The sequence below is a fragment of the Mobula birostris genome, chromosome 10 (genome assembly GCF_030028105.1).
Source record: "Mobula birostris isolate sMobBir1 chromosome 10, sMobBir1.hap1, whole genome shotgun sequence".
In the NCBI taxonomy this organism is placed as follows: domain Eukaryota; kingdom Metazoa; phylum Chordata; class Chondrichthyes; order Myliobatiformes; family Myliobatidae; genus Mobula; species Mobula birostris.
In genome coordinates, this window is record NC_092379.1 from 91,006,907 (window position 1) to 91,024,533 (window position 17,627).

Sequence of the window (17,627 nt, forward strand, 5' to 3'; positions counted from 1 at the left end):
TTCCCCGTGTAGGAGCGGTTTCGTCATCACAATGTAGTTCCAGGATATAACCAGAGCTTCTACAAGATTATAAAAGGACGACAGTTGCAAAAAGTACAAGTACAGTGTTTAGAAGCTAAGACAAGGAAATTAGAATAAGGAAATGGCGGAGATGTTAAAAATGGTACTTGTATTCAAATTAAAAAATTAAAAGTTGTGTCAAAAGAAGCTGGGCAGCTCAGTGGCACGGCAAATAGTGCTGTTGCCTTAGTTCTGATCTCTGCTACTGTCTGTGTGAACATCTATACATTCTCCCTGTGACCACACTGGCAACCCCCCACTCCCAAGATCCCAAAGACACTGGTCACTGTAAATTATGCCCTGGTCCAGGTGATGGGGAATTTTGACAGGCATGTAAGAAATATCTGTGAACAGGTTTGAAGAGATTTCACACAGAGCTGCTTGGTCTCAAAGGGATGGATGGCCTGATTCTATGTTGTACATAAATACAAAAAAAAATTAAAGAGGGGAACTTACAATAAACATGAAACAACATATCCTCTAGATCTAATGGCCTGCATATCTGGGATTTAGAAAAGATTGATGCAGAGAAAGTGAACGTATTAGTGTCAATTACAAATTTTCTCATATTTTGAAAAAGTAGCAGTGGACAAGAAAAGATGAAATGTCAGATGGCTATTATGGAAAGTGGGAGGGAGAAAACAGAAATAAGGCTACATACTTAACAGCAGTTGTTAAGGTAGGTAGCTGGTAAAAGGTGGCAGTTTAAGATAGCGCTAGTGAAACACAGCGATGTCTTACTGACAGCAAACAAAACTACTAACTACTCTATTAATCACACTTTTTCTGGACAATGATCACTACAATCAATCACTTGTAATTTCCCTTTCAGAGATGAGCTTTTGAACCACCTGCACAACTTAGCATTCTCACAGTGTGAGTTGAAGTCTGAAAGGTTGTGGTGTGGCACATGTGGGCAAATTGAGACGGTGGGACATGGGTTCAAAAGTGAGCAACGAGGCAATGTTTGGCCATTGTTTGAGTGGACTTGGAGCCAATTCGAATTGGCACATCAGAGGCAGCGGGGCCCAGGCCGAGAGCGGGGGACAAGCCGAGATTTAACCGACTTAAGTGCCGGGTCAGATTGGAAAGGTCGTGTACAGGCCAAGTTGAGGTGGTAGTGCCCAGCCCCAAGAGCATATCAAAGCAGCAGGGACCAGGTCTGAGAGCGAGGAACAAACTGATGTTTGAGTGATATAAGCGCTGGTTCAGATTGAAAAGGTCAGGGTGTCAGGGCCAGGGGTGAGCTCACTGCTTGGCGAGGTTTACTCATTTCTGTGCTGAAGTGAGGTTGTGGCCTACAACTAGTGGTCACCTGGATCGGTTGCAGTGACGACTGGCTTCATGGCTGTGCACACACTTTTGTAAACGTTAAATTCTCAATGTCATTTGCTTATTTTTATTGTTTGCACGATTTATTCTTTTTCTGCCCATTGGGTGCTTGACAGCCTTTTTGTAATGGGTTCTATTGGGTTTCTTTGTTTTGTGGCTGCCTGTAAGGAGACAAATCTCAAGGTTGTATATAGTATATATACTTTGATAATAAATGTATTTTGTACATTACTGAGGAACTAATACTGGAGCACATAAATAATCAAATATGAATGGGTTGAGGCTCCTGTTCACAAATGCTGCTGGATGTTATTAATGAAGTGATAGCAGAACACTTAGCATGCTTAGGTAGAGCCTCAGTTTCAGAATGAAAAAATGCTAATTAGTGGATGGATGAGTTCAGTCTACGAGGAAAAACCTAAGCTTGTTGTTTGCTGACACCTCATTTCTCTATCTCACTCCCTTTCTGATGCACTGTATCAGCCTGTGGCCTCCTGCGCTGCTATAATGAGGTTAAATGTAACCTTGAGGAGCAGAACTTCATCTATGCACATTATACCTTCTGGACTCGATATTTAATCCTCACACTTCAGGTAACTCTTTGCTTTTCTCTACATCAGAACTGGTTATTTCTGCTGTAAAACTACACCAATTGTTCTGGTTCAACAGTTCACTCTCAATACTGCCTGATTTTCTAGACATACCCCACAGCCTTACTGCTTGCAACACATCACATTTGTTTGACTGTATTGACATCGTCTGTCCCATTAACCCATTTGCCAGAGGACCTCTGCAACTTATCTCTACAATAAATGACCTCACCCCAACAGATATTTTCTTTTGTCCCATCCACTTCTAACCCTAGTTTCTCTGCAATTTGTTTTTCCTTCATTCTTCATTTTAATGAAAGGTTTTTGATCTGAAACATTAATCCTGTTGCTCTTTCCACAGAATCTACTTGACCTGCTGATCATTTACAGTATTTTGTTTTTTCTATGAACTTCCAGCATCTTCGGTCTTTCTGAGTGAATAAATAGAATGTTGCTCTTTTACTCAACATTAACCAACAAGATTACTTGAGTGCTTTGCATACACAAATGCACAACACCAAAAATTGAAATCTTGTTAACAATTTTCTCTCTCAAAATAAAAATATCTGACCCAAGTTATACATCCACCATTTTCACACAGTAGATATCAGCAATGAATTATGCACAGAGAAAATTATAAAAATATATGAAATAATGTAGATAGAAATTAAGAAAACTCCAATCCAATAGTAAGATTTCAAAATAAAGTATCTTTGTTTTGACCATGATCTGTCTGATTTGCACAGCAGTTCCTACCTTTCACAAATATGGTAGTACCGGTTATCTTGAATGCCATCTTGCAATGGGACATTAACAGTGTAATATCTTCCCTTCCCCATTCCAATATCTGTCACATCTCCTGTCCCTTGGGAAGTAACAGCAAGAAATCATTAACAAAAAATGTCTGAGAAAGGAAATGTTGTCACCAAATTCAAAGGATTGATAAAAAAGAACTACCTGGGAAAAATCCAGGGGAAAACTTGTGAAAAGATACAGTCATTACTTTTGATGTAAAGCTGAATGCATCTTCGACACCTGGAGATGTTGAGAAAAAGAGTGCAATGGCAACACACTTTATGACATTTTAGATTCTGGATGTTATGTGGATATAGAGTAACATTTAATATGCGTCAAAATCTTTTGGAATTCTGGAGTTCCAAAATACTTAGGATTCCACCCCCCCCCACCACACTTTTTTTACTCTGAAAGTGACATATATATCTTAGTCATAAAATTGTTGTGAAATGCAGGTGGAGACCAAAAATCAGCCGGGTTTTATCCCATCAGACACAACCCGCTGCCACCGCTACCTTCACAGCAGCTTAACCGACTTTCTTTCCTTCCCAATTTTTTCCTTCCTAGATCATCAGAACTAGGGAGGAAAAAATCTGTTAATTCTTTTCCCACAAACACAGCCAACCTGGCTGAGTATTTCTAGAAATCATTATTTTTATTTTAAGATAATGCTTTTAGATACAAACAACACAATATCCTACAGAATAAGTCTCGATGTTAAGTTGATGTAAAATTTAGAGGAATAATGGAATGGCTCATCTTGTTGAATTTACAAAACAATTTTCATAAAGCACATTAAAGGAAATTTCCAAATTTATGTCATAAATCAGATAATGACTTCCAACGTTCATTCTTTCTAGTAACAATAAGCAGAAATCAGAACTGAGTTGCCCTAGGCCTCCAGAAGTTTACTATAAAAGTACCTCGATGAACAATTAGGGATTCCCCAGTAAAAAATAAAAATTTTAGACCTTAGAATATCTCAACAACTTCCAAACAACCGCTTTGGCAGTGAAAATGTACTTGTGGCTCATTATTTCTGATTTCAATTGTTGCTGGAGTTTTCAGAGACTGAAGGGCTCCAGATGATAAAGCATGAAAGCAAATGTTAAACACTTTACAACAATCAGTTGAAATTATATGTAAACTATAATTTTAAAATTACCTGCTTGATACGTGACCCAACCCCAGATCAGGTTGGGTCACATATCAAAAAATTCAACCCTGAGAATAGGCCTGCTCTTTGTGAAGAGCGCACTAAGGTTCAGTACAATTTGATGTGATTCAGCTTATTCGCTGCAAGCAGTCAGAAGAATGCAAGTCACACAGTAAGCGAGTCATATTTCTTAATATCTATTTTTAACACAGAACTCATGCCCAAAGGTCTAACTGCATATATCAGGTTTGGGCCAAGCTGAGGTTCAAAACTAATATAAATCCCCAGGCTCTTGTCAGGCTTTAAATGGCTGTAACCTGGAATTAATTTTCTACCAAGCAGAACTCTATTCCATGATATCTTTTAAAACATGTTATGATATCCATTTAATTTGTAATTTTTTGCACTCCTTCCAGTCATTGTTTTGATAATTAACCAAGTGTTGTTTGGTGTTAATACATGAAGTCATCCCTTACAACATCAAAACAACAGAATCTTTAGCAAAGTTGAATGCCCATTTTACAACACAACCCTGGGCTACATAACTGGCACATTCCTCTTAGATTCCATCCGATTTTGTGAACTGTTTAAAGCTGAGAAATGAATTTGAAATACAAGAAAAACATTTTTATATAGGATTTCTGCTGCCTCTGGTTAGACAAAGCACCATGAAGTACATTTGAAATAGCATTACAAAATAGGAAACATGAACCATTTAGATGTAGTAAACTACTTACAAATAGCAATGTAATGATGACCTGTTTTGATGAAGTTAAATGTCAGCCAGGATTCTGGGAATAACTCCCCTGCTTGTCTTCAGAACAGAGGTGTGGGATCCTTTATGTCTACTTGGTTGTGCAGATGGGTCTCATTTCAAAAGCTCATTTGAAAGACGATATGATTGACTAAATTCAAGTTCCACATTTACCAAAGTGGAACTCTTCTCACTTGTCTGGATTATTAATTCAGGTTTTTGGATTACGATTTCAATAATTTAATCACATAAATTTAACAGCATAAATACTTCATGCATTAAGTACAGCCTAAAATAAAGGATAATGTACCTTTATTGTCAAAGTAATTAAATCCTAACAATTTTGGAGTACAAGAAAGCAGGTCACATTGCAAACATGTGCTATAATGCTCATCCTATAGTGACATATTCGAGTGGAATTGTGATTAATGGAACAATGTTTCCAGGATCTATTACATATTTAATATCCCCTCTAGGTGGCTGGGTGGAGATGCGTCTCCACCAAAGGAGGTATAAGGCACTCCTTCCCTCCACTAGCCTGCAGGTCACCCTTCAGCAAGGTGTAGCACCAGCTTACTCCCCACCCCATGATCAGGGTCGTGTGAAGCTATGGGAGCTGTGGACGGTCATATGAGCAGCTGGAGCATATCACAAGTTCAAGCTATGTCATTGATGCCAGGCAAACAATCTCTGAAGAGTACTGATAATGGCTGGCGTCACCCATCTTATAAAGACATTGCCCAGAAGACAATGGCAAACTACTTCCGCAGAAAAATTTGCCAAGAACAATCATGGTCATGAGATCCTGACTGCCTACATCATACAAGACAGCTTATAATGAACAAATATCCTTTCATCCATTGGTATATAACTATAAGCAGTTGATACACCCATAAAGAATACATTTATGTATTATGGAATATTATTTGTTATCTACTCCTTGCTGTTGTCTCGCCTGCCTACCTGTGTATTCTGTATGTTCCATATTGGTGTTATCAGCCACCCTGGAACCACAGAACTGGAGTGGAAGCAAATCATCCTAGATCTTGAAGGACTTTGATTTTATTTTTAATTATAAAATAAATATATTTATACATCCAGAAACTAAAATATAGATAATTTACTTTGTGCCTAAATTAACATTGCAATCAACTGGCTAATGTCCCTGGCAATTGGAGTCAAAATAGGTTTTGGGGGTCTTCTGAAATCTGGACACAGAGTACAATTTGAATAATCACTGAGTGAGGGGTAGGTGTAACACTTGTTCAGCTTGTAAGAATAAGTACCAGGAGGGAGATCACCCACACCTCCTTCATTTCCTGGACATTTCGATGCTGCCTTCACCTGCATCCCCTCCATTTTCCAGACGTGCATCCTCATCCCATCTTCCAGCCGCCATAACAGGGATACCTAGCACCCCACAAATCTCCCCACTTCCTTTTCAGTCCTGAAGGGTCTCAGCCCAAAACATCAACTAGTTGTTCCTTTCCATCAATGCTGCTGACCTGCTGAATTCCTCCAGCATTTGCGCCGCCATAGTATTAAATGGACTCCTTTGAGGATATCCATGCCTTTGCCCAGAGCAGCACATTACGCATGTCACACTTAAAAGGATTCTGGATACTCTCATCTTAAACGTCAACATACCACTGATTTGTAGCAAATTACTCAGTAGCTCATTGACAGCAGGGAATTACACACAGAGTGTTATTTTTAAGCTACAGCTCTTGGACAGATAATAATTATTGTCTCAGAACAGCCAACCAGCCCGGTCGGAGGTGCAAATAGGAGTGGATTGCTATTGGACGAATGCAAAGTAGCAACTGCTCAGAACCTGCATCCACAGAAAGGATCTCGTGATTGTGTAACAGCCATATATTGCGGGTATGGAACCCCTCTCCCTTTATCCCTATGTAACCATGAATGCCTAGTGAGAAACTAATCACAGACACATTAAATTTTGCAGAAGAAAGTCAATCTGCCAATATGACTGGATTCATCAACTGATTAATTATCCGTCCCAGAGAATGATTCACCAATCTGATACATTTGTGCATAGCTACCAACTGCATCCAGTATGCCTCTGTATGAAAATAAGAGATAAGCATAAGAGTCTGCTAACATTGCCTCTCAAGCCCGCTCTACCATTCAATAAGATTATGGTTGCATGGTCACTGGTAACAACTCCACTTTCCTGCTGATCTCCACAACTCTTGATTCCAATGCAGTTCAAAAATCTACCTCAGCCTTGAACCTGTGATGAAGGAGTTGATACCAGGGTTCACTGTTACAGGAACAGATTAAGCATGACTACTGAGTTTAGCAGTCATCAGATTGCTATCATATACTACAATATCTCTCACCAACAGCTTTGACATCTTGAGTCTAAGCATCAGAGTTTAGACACGTCAAGGAAACAGCCTTTGCCTCTACATCCATTATTGGGGTATATGATTTCAACATTCAGATGATTCCTTCTCTCCTGTGCATCTGCAGGTGTGGGAGAAAAAGATGCTATTGTGCTTAAAATCTTTAATTTGTCCAGCATTGCTCTTTACTAGGTTCCACAGTATCATAGCACAAGTAATTCCAATGGTACAGCAGCCATAGAAAACAGAAAATAAAAAATGGCATCTCCAAAGTTTGTAAATGATCAACAATGTTAATTTAAATTATACCAAAACCTCCTTCAAAGATTCTTAAGCAAATTCTTATTACACCTTCTGTGAAGAAAGCCTTCAAAAAGTTACTCAAGAAAATAGCTACATGGCTAGTTTTTACTAGAAAATTTGTGAGTCTGCAAGGCTTGTCTAATTCATTTTGCTCACTTTCGTGTGATTTCTACAAGTTCAGAATATTCATGTGCAGAATTGAAGTCCCAAATCTCTGTTGTTATCTCACATTATCCAAGCAAAATATTGAAATTACCGTATCAACTTCTCCCCGGACGACATTTCTCTACGTCCATGTCACCCAAATCAAATGCAGCAACTGGTAGACTGGCATTGTGTGTCTCAGGTGCTATCATCTCCTGTGTATATTGCTTTCTCTCACCCTTCTATCCACCACTACTTTCATCCAACCTCATGTTAACATACAGGGGTTCAAATACCCCTTATCAATCCGAAGCCAGGGTGTTTAAGAAAAGATTAAGGTCTTCAAGTTAAGAAACTTTAATGCAGACATTAAAATGAAACATCAGGTAACGTAATTATCTGCCTATAGATGAGGAATTCAAGCTTATTCCATATGTCCACATCTTGTAAATTAGAAGCTTCAGTTAATGAAGGAAATTTTAAAGAAGAGAAGTTGCTCTGCAAAGTGTTTGTCTGCTTCATGACACCTGGTGATTAAATGATACAATCAGAACAAGCTTATGTACTCATAAATAGTTTAATGGTTATCCCAGGAATTTATAAGGGACAGAGTTGATGTCAAACTTCACAGACCAAGATCTAAGCAAATGCAAGACCTTCAATACATTACTGGCTGTAAAATATATTTGTCACTTTTCATTTTGTCACATTAACAAGTTTGTTATTTCCTAGTTTGTTCAGATGTTTAATTCACTCCAACTTCCCCTAAAAAGAAACGAACATCTAATTGACTTCAGGTGCAGCAATTAAACTTATGCCCTTGAGAACATACTGGATTACACATGCCTGAGTTTGCAGCAGATGAGTATATGACTGCTCCTATCCTTATGAAACAGAATATCTTTCAATTTACCATTAGCAATGTCACATCATGATGTTGCAATTAAAATTAATTGATAGACTTAATCTTACCATCACCATGATGTAGGTCCATATCTATGTATAAAACTCGATCAAACTTTTTTCGCAGTTTTAGAATGCCAAGCACAGCATCATTCAGATAACAAAACCCAGATGCTTCATCCCTACGGGCAAAAGAAACAGGTAGATATAAGAAGATGATGGCTTTTCTCCATGGCATTAACAGACTGTACTTACAAGGAATAGTTCATGCCATTTTTTTGTGTTCCTACAAAACAATCTTCAAAATTCATAAGTAAACTATAAGTGATAATTCTAAATTACAAAACACTAGCAGAATATGGATATTTAAAAGGATATACAACGAAGTTCATTGCTTCCTTCAGAGGAAGCTTCAGAATCTTTTAACTGCTCTAAGATATAACACAGTGAATTGGAATTTCTTGTGGGGATATACAAGGAGCATTTGATGGCTCTGGGCCTGTACTCACTGGAATTCAGAAGATTGAGGGGGGATCTCATTGAAACCTATTGAATGTTGAAAGGCCTCAATAGAGTGGATATGGAGAGGATGTTTCTAATAGTGAGGAAGTTTAGGACCATTGGACACAGCCTTAGAATAGAGGGACGTCCATTTAGAATAGAGATGAGAGGGAATTTCTTTAGCCAGAGAATAGTGAATCTGTGGAACCCGTTGCCAAAAGTGGCTTTAGAGGCCAAGTCATCGGGTATATTTGAGGCAGAGGTAGACACATTCTTGATTAGACAGGGCATAATGGGATATGGGGAGAAGGCAGGAGATTGGGGCTGAGAGGGAAGTGGATCAGCCATGATGAAACAGCAGAGCAGACTCAATGGAGCAAATGGCCTAACTGTCCTGTATCTTATGGTCTTATTATTAGACAACCAAAAATACTCACCCAATTTTCCAATGATTACTATGTTCCAAATCATGGCAACTACTTTAATGCATTCTGCATCTATCCAATATATAAGCAAAACATTTGGGAGAAGAATGTTCTCAGTTTCCTTTCATGGAAAGCATGGCACTCTTTTTCACAGATGGTGATTTGCAAGAGTACTGCTTACAACTATAGTCACTGAAGGATTTTCAGAATTGATTCAAGGATTTGAATGATCTGGAAATTCCAGACTGGGTAATTAACCCATTTCTTTGCAAGGCGGAAGAACAGAAACAAAGAGCTTGCAAGAAGAAATTATCGAAATTCAGAATGAAGAAGCAAAAATGCTTTTCAAAAATGTCGGCTTTTGTGGTATGTAGCTACACTGTCATACGAAGTTTCCAGATCTTTGGAGAAGAGCCAAACTACTCTTCGTTGCATTTCCATCCTCCTATCTTGTTGAAAGAGGCTTCAGTGCAGTGAACCACATACTCACAAAAACCAGAAACTGCTTGGACATTGTTACACATGGGGACTTAAGGCTTTTGCTGTCACAAGTTGAACCACATATTTCAACTCTTGCTAAAAATCATCAAGCTCAAAGATCGCATTGATACAGAAGCTACTGAACAGCGCACAGGTATTGTGTAAGCTAAGTTTAAAGACAAATGAAAATTTAAAGCAGAATCATAAGGTAGACATGTTTTTACACTATAGGAGTGCTGGAAAGTATATTGTGCTTTGGGGGAGGTTGGCAAGTATGAAAGTGCTTTAGAGGGGCGTTGTGCTTAAAAAGGTTGTGAAACACTGGTTTAGATCATTTTTGAAAGTTTTGAATTGGAATGACCATACAAAAACACTCAAAACTGTTTGCTGGCTGTCAAAAGTTTTTCGCTATTTTGTGGGTGGGGTTTGATTTGCCCATCCTCATCAGTCCCATACTGTGATGGCATTGTATTGCACAATGCCTCGCTGCTGCAGAGGGCCTTGCCATTTTGTGATCAGCATAGTTTTCAGCAACATATCAACATCAACAATCCCAGAAAAGGGAAACTCATAGTTTCAGAATTATATCAGCAAGAAGTTGAGTGGCAAATCAGCACACAAAAGTTCAAGTTTCTTGCTAATAACCCAAAAGGTTGGCGATAATGAGTCTGGAATTACATATAGTTAGGGCAGGAAAGGATGGCAGATTGCCTTCCACGAAGGTCATCAGCAAAGCAGATAGGTTTTTACAACAACTTTATTGTTTCATGGTCACTATTATTGATGCTGGTTTTCAATTCCTGATCAGAACTCCTAATGCCCCGGCTCAGTGTTACTCAAACTTGCTACAGGATCTGTGTAGTAATATTATGTAGTCTCAATACTATTATAGATTAAAACCAAGGATGTACAAAACCCTCAAAGTATCAAATACATTTTAATATTTCAAAAAGCCAAAACTTTTCACAGAACAGTTCTTTTTCACAGAATGCTTTCCACTTCTTCAAATGAGAAGACTGTCTATAAATAAGGCAAACCAAAAGACTAATCTGTTTTTTCCATCTTGCTGACTGCATATTAACTGAAATCTATACAGGGCCTAACTCAGGGAAATTGAATTCATAACCACAATCAATATAAATGGGATTATGAACGATATGACATGTAAAATAATCTAAATAGTGGATGATCACTCCATGTTACAATAACTCATTTTCAATATGCCTGTTGCTCAAACCAATCCCATAGTCTCTGTGGCCAACTAATGACAGACTACCTCAAAGTAACAATACGCTAAACCTGCCATTCTCCCTTTTATCTCACTAGTAATAACCCTCTCAAAAGAATTAACAACTACTGCAGGAAAATGTACTAATGGTTTTAAGCTCAATCGTAACTCCAGAGACATGAGCATATATTACAAAAGTAAAACACATTAAAGCAGATGTCTGATGTTTGGTATCATTTTGTATCCTGAGATAAATCATTGATATAGTTTGTGAAAAGCTGAGGCTGATGCCTATGATGCCCCATTAGTCATAGTCTGCCAATCCAAGAAAAATCCCCTTGTTCTCATTCGATGCATTCTGTCCATTAACCAATCTTCAATCTGTGCAGTCCAACCTTGTTGACCAACCTGTGTGGTTTCTGATTGAACGCCTTATTAAAATACACCATATACAGTACATCCACCAATAGATGTTCGATCGGGTAAAGGTCAGAACTCTGACTGGGCCACTCAATTTTCTTCATTTGAAGCCACGCCATGGTTGCTCTGGCAGTATGCTTCCTATTGTTGTCCTGCTGAAAGACTAACTTCCTCCCCAGTTAAGTTTTCTGGCAGAGGCTAGCAGGTTTTTTTTCAATCTAGGATCTCTCTGTATTTAGCAGCATTCATCTTCCCATCAATCCTGACCAGATTTCCAGTCTCTGCTGCTGAAAAGCATCCCCACAGCACGATGCTTCCTCCACCATACTTTACAGTAGGGATGGTGTTACCTGGCTGATGCGCAGTATTAGATTTACGACACACGTACTGCTGACTGTTGAGGCCAGCAAGTTCCACTTTAGTCTCATCTGACAAGACCTTTTTCCACTTCTTTCTAGTATCTCCTAAGTGATGATTTGCAAAGTCTTGACAGACAAGGATATGCTATTTTTTTAAGCCTGGGGTCCTTGCCATTCTTCCATAAGTACCCTTTTTGTGCAAGACCTTAGAGATTGTGAAGCCATGAACTTCATCTCCAGTCGCAGCCGCTGACTTCTCAGCTCACTCAGAGTGAATGTTGGCATTACGTTATCCTCTCTCATAAGTCCCATTCTTCTCTGGCGACTAAGTTTAAAGGGAGAGGCCTTACCTAGGCAGTGAGGCTGTGGTTTCGTATTTTTTCCCACCTTTTTACAATGGACTGCACTGAGCTCCGAGGTATGTTCAATGACTTTGAGACGGTCTTGTACCTTTCCCCAGATTTTTGCTTCTCTATAATAATTTCTTGACTAGTCTTGAATAGTTTTTAATTCTCATTTTGGTTTGGTCTGTTGAAAATCTACCACACTGCTGGAGCTTAGAGAGAGAGGAGGTATTTATTCTCATAAATTCATTGAAAATAGGTGATCCTCCAATTTTCTACATCAACAAATTGGGTGAATTGGTAAGGTAATATATAGTATTGCACCTGAGGAATGTTGGCATAGTAATTACAAAGGGCATGAGTACTTCCTTAGCCTCACAATTTTGGTTTTTAATTTTTTAGCAAATTGTTGACAGGTTTTGGAATTTTTCTTTTGATTTGACATGATGCACAATGTTTTGTAGATTAGTTCAAAAAATCCTACTTTGATATATTTTAAATTTAGAAAATGAGTGGGTAAAATAAGTTGTGGGGGCTGAATACTTTTTCAAGGCATTGTACACTGGTTCCCCCTTATTTATTCTACAAGTCACATAGTTGAAGACTTCCAACAGATTATTGAAATGTGATTTTCCTTTCTTGATTCCATGCTGGCTCTCCTATTCTTTTCCAGATGTTCTGTTATTACATTATTACTACAGACCTACAAGCCACTGCCAAGTACAATGCCACAAAGAGTGAAATAATATTTGTCACCCTCCAATCTAGTTACAATACCAAAATCTATTGAACCTTGGAAGTTGATAACCAGAGTAACCATCACATCTAATAACACCTCTTTTAATCTCTTATTTATAAATCATTTCCTTGGGATTCATCTGCCTTGAGCTCACTAAATTCTTGAGGGCTGCTTTCCTTAAATTCTTTGCTTTTGTTAGACCCTTGATCATCTAATATAACTGGCAGATTTTGAATGTCTTCTGTGAAGACAAATGGAAATTAATTGTTTAATTAATCTGCACTCCCGACTTCCAGCTTATAAATTCTCTCCATTTTAGTTAACAATGCAAACTTTTCACCCTCCCTGCTTATCAAGAGTCTATTTAAATTTTCCTTCAAAACACTCAAACGCTCTGCTTCCACCACTCTTTGTGGAATGGAGTTCTAAAGACTGATAACCATTTGAGATACCATTTCAGGTATTGGTCTAGTGAGCCTCCACTGAACACCTTCTAATACAGCAACAATTTGCCTTAAGTAAGATCAATACTGTACACAGTAATCAAGATGTCGAGGTCCAGCACTAATCCCCATGACACATAACTTGTTACATCTTGCCAACCAGAAAAGGGCTCATTTATAGGAACTCTCTATTTCCTATTGGGACAGCTCTCCATTGTTAATCACAAGCCCCAAGCTTGTGTTTTCTACAATAGTCTTTGATGTGACACTATATCAAAGGCCTTCTGGAAATCAGACCAACATCATGGTATTAGATTGAGGGAGCAGTGCTTTATCTGGATCTTGGCACAAATCCAACATAATGGTAAACATATTCTGTGAGCTTGTAAACAATCTAGCAAATGAATGAATTATTCTGGTAGAATTCAGGGTTTTTTCCTAAATTTCTTTTAGAACTGACAGAAACCACCAATACACATAAGAAGAGAGTGAAGTGACAACTATAGAATTTTAAAACTGCAGTCTGCAATAGTTGCTGTCTCTCAAAATGGGTAAAAGGGCCCGAGTTGATATGAGCAAATGTTTATTTTATTGCAGAAAATTAAGATGATTAAGGGCCTGGATATGTACTTCAGTGGAAGCAAACTGTCAGCAAATGGAGAAATGATGAGGGAATGGGACAAACTAGACTGTTTTATTCTGGAGTGCTAGCTCAGGCACAATAGAGCCAATCATTTCACCCTTTGCTTTAATATGAGAGTGAACAAATTTTACTCCCAACTCCCAATACGCATTGCTTCTGATGATAGACAGTGAGGCATCACATCATCAGAAGGAATGTTGCTGAATTAACAACTCTAAATCATGACAAAACCATGGGATATACTGCTAAATGCTGAAATAAAATTGTGACCCTAAAGTAGACACAGAATAAAAGTAGTGAGATTTGTAAAGAAATGCATATCAAAATGTGAATTTTTCACAACTTTCCAAAGTTCATCACAAGATGGTGGTGAGGAAACAACGTTTGTCCTTAGGCAGTTCCTTGGGATCAAGGATAACTTTGTTTCTATTCCAGTGTTGTGTGGTCTGAGATGACTAACGAGACAAATCTGGGACCCATGGACTTCCAGGGACAGAGCAAGAGATGCCTGATGAAGCAGGCAAGTGAGTATATTGCAAGATGATGCATTGCATCTGCCACTTAAGCCTGCTTTCTTTGTTATCTTGATGCTCCTTCTCCACTTTGAGTAGTCACGAGCCAGAAATTCCCAGAGTGGAACGTTGCATCTTTTTCCCAGAAAGATTTTGAGCAGAATCTTGGACTCTTTTCCTCTGCACACTTTGTAATCCCTTCCGATGACGGAGCTCAGAATAGAGCTTGTTTCAGGAGCCTGGTGTAAAACATATAAATGATGTGGTCTTCCCAAAGTATCCAATGCGTGTTAATTAGAACTTGAATCCAATTACATTCAGTTAAGGCCAGTTGTTAGATACGTGGGTAATGACCAAAGGAAAAATGGCTGGAGTCGCTTTGTACTTTAGTTCAAGGGTGTTTCTGAGGTGCATCAAGAATCAAACATACAAAAATTAGTGAAAATAGTGAAAAGAAAACTGCCAATATTTACAAAAAGATATCTACTATAAAACACAATGATAGCTCCATACTTTGTCCAGTGTGAACTCCTGGCAGCCCCAATCTCTCTCTCCCCTACAGAGGGCGATGAACTCCTTTAAATTGGCACTTGGACATACCATCTTTAATTACTAACAAGGTTAAATTAAAACTGCACATGAATTAGAATATGATACACCCCACAATGTAGTTACAATCATATTACAAAATAAAAATATCAACATTAAATACAGCATATGAACAACATACACATTTACACATCCCCATTATTAAAGAAATGGAATATTCCGCCGTGTATGGCAGGGAGGTCACTACAAAGCCAACCCAAACACATCAGCTCAGTTTAGGACATTATGAAAATATACCGGGGAAGACACTGAGGTGTGTACTGCCAGCGCTACAACTGCAGAATGACAAGTGAGTGTGAGTGTGTGTGTGAATGTTCTATAATACTGAACTTACACCTCTGACCCATTAAAACAACCATATCAAGAAGCATGTTAAATCATAAGGTTACATTTTCACAAGTTGATTGACCTAAATAATAAACAGCTTTTGAGGAAATTCAAGTGAAATGAAGCACACAATCTCCATCACCTGTTAATAGCATGAATCTCAACATCTGACCTGATTTTACTAAAAATATATTTTCTTTAATGTTCACAGTTTGCTGATACAGTACAAAACAAGAATGATATGCAGCTACTCTCTTAGTCTACCCCAACAACACTTTCCAAATCTGCAGCCTCTTCCACTAAAGGCAAGGGAAGCATGCATATGGGAACATTACCAGCCTATAGGATTGTCTTTTGGTCATACACCGTCCTTGAATAACAATACACATTCACAATATAAGTTTCTTTCATCTCCACTCGACTAAATCATAAGATTTCTAACACAGCATTATGGAAATACTTCTTCAGAAAGAATGTAGATGTTCAGAGCAATGGCCTACAATGTTCCCTCTAAAATGTGCATGTGTACACATCTCGTGTTACTAGCACACAAACGAATTTAAACCGCGCACAAAAGGTTGTTATCCTGTACCTCATTGGCATGTTAGGTATATTTCACAATTGTACACAATCACATTTCTTTTTCTGGTTTTTTATGCGGACAGTGTTGACAACGTTGAGTTTGCGATGATTTGTCTGCAGATTTTAGAACCGACTTGTTTTATTTTATTGAAGAAATTATTGATTCACTATGGTGAATTCCAAAGAAGCAAAGGGTATGAAGCGCAAAAGGACTGGTAGTTCATTTAAAGCAGAAAGGCTTGATGAAACAGTAGAAACTGCTACACCGAAAGCTCATAAGGTCAGCAACATTCAGCTACGAGAAATATTTATGTACAATACAGAAACTGGTGTTACCTGCATATATTATTGTGATGCCAAAGTTGCTGGAGAATTTGCAAGTGGTAAGAAGTGGAGTGATATTTGGAAACTTAACTTTTTTAAGCACCATTTAGAATGCTGGTCACATGTGGACAGCGTGCAAAAGCTCCGGCAAGAATTTCCTTGATTACCTGCCTCAGGCCTGCTACATATGTTTTGTAAGAGTGCAGGTGAATGAGAGTGAAAATTATCAAACCCTGAGGAGATCAAAGTTTTTATTAACAGCATTTTGCTAGATGTCAAAATGAATACCTTTATAAAATCCAGTGTGTACATGTTGTTGTCATGACAAAAAATTGCACAGCACAAGTTTTTTTGCACACACTGATCATTGCAAATTAGAGGGAACATTGGTGGCTTACCACCACACACTCGAGTGATTAGGGATGGGCCATAAATGTAGGCCTTACTTACGATATCCACATCAGTAAAGAGATATTAAAAAAAAAATTAATTCCTGGAAATCTGAGTACACTGAGTACATCCAGACTGAAATTCAACATTCTGAATTCAGCACAGAACAGCATAACTCCAGGTAAAATTTCATGTCCAAGCCCAGTTTTGGAAAAGGTCAAGTTCTTCAAGTATAACTCTTATAAAGATATTAAAAGATATAAACAAAAGTTTAATTAATAGAATTTAATCTAATTATATTTACACTGATTATTTTTGTTGTTAACTTGGTAAAAAAACTTCTTTCTAAACTTACTTTTTTGCATGATGCCATCCCCCAGGCCAATTTATTGCTACTTGATATTTTTTGTCCATCAAGCACTGGGCCGCTGTAAGAGTGGCTCCAGCTACAGCTGCAGCATAATCAAACACTCCTTCTGTTGCAGGGCAGTCATAACCTGAAACATGCAAGCATTGCAGAGAAGTTGTAAGACAATGATTCAACCAATTCAATAGTAAACATGAACATTGAACTAAAAATAGCTCAACCACAGTACAGGCTTTTTAAAAGAATCTCATTTTACTCTGATCTTTTCTTTTTCTATTTTTCTTGCTCACCTTCTGTCACTATTTCTATGTGAACCTTAAATTGTCACGATCATGCCTTGAGAAAAGGTTACTCTAATGACCGTTACTCATGAGCTTTCAAACCACAGTTGCAAGAAAAGGTTTGTGAACCCTTTGAAATTGTTTTTCTGTATTAATTACTCATAAAATGAGGTTTGATCGTCATCTGAGTCACAGTAATAGACAAAAACAATCTGCTTTTCATGTCAATACTGAGTACACCACATAA

The 17,627-nt window shown here is 38.1% G+C and overlaps 1 protein-coding gene across 6 annotated transcripts in view; it reads right to left on the reverse strand.

Annotated features, from left to right (window-relative positions):
• The window catches only part of hdac8 (histone deacetylase 8), an 84,491-nt gene that overhangs the window by 39,130 nt on the left and 27,734 nt on the right, over positions 1 to 17,627 (reverse strand). For 5 of the 6 annotated variants that reach the window (XR_011887538.1, XR_011887539.1, XM_072270551.1 and 2 more), the window contains 4 exons: positions 17,088 to 17,229; positions 8,476 to 8,588; positions 2,940 to 3,017; positions 2,739 to 2,847 (listed from right to left, as the gene is read on the reverse strand). Coding sequence is in view for 4 of the 6 variants with exons in the window: in XM_072270551.1 (XP_072126652.1) it covers positions 2,739 to 2,847; positions 2,940 to 3,017; positions 8,476 to 8,588; positions 17,088 to 17,229 (442 nt within the window). In the remaining 2 variants the exon portion in view is untranslated. The remainder of the gene's footprint in view (positions 1 to 2,738; positions 2,848 to 2,939; positions 3,018 to 8,475; positions 8,589 to 17,087; positions 17,230 to 17,627) is intronic. The other variant, XM_072270552.1, reaches the window with a different exon arrangement.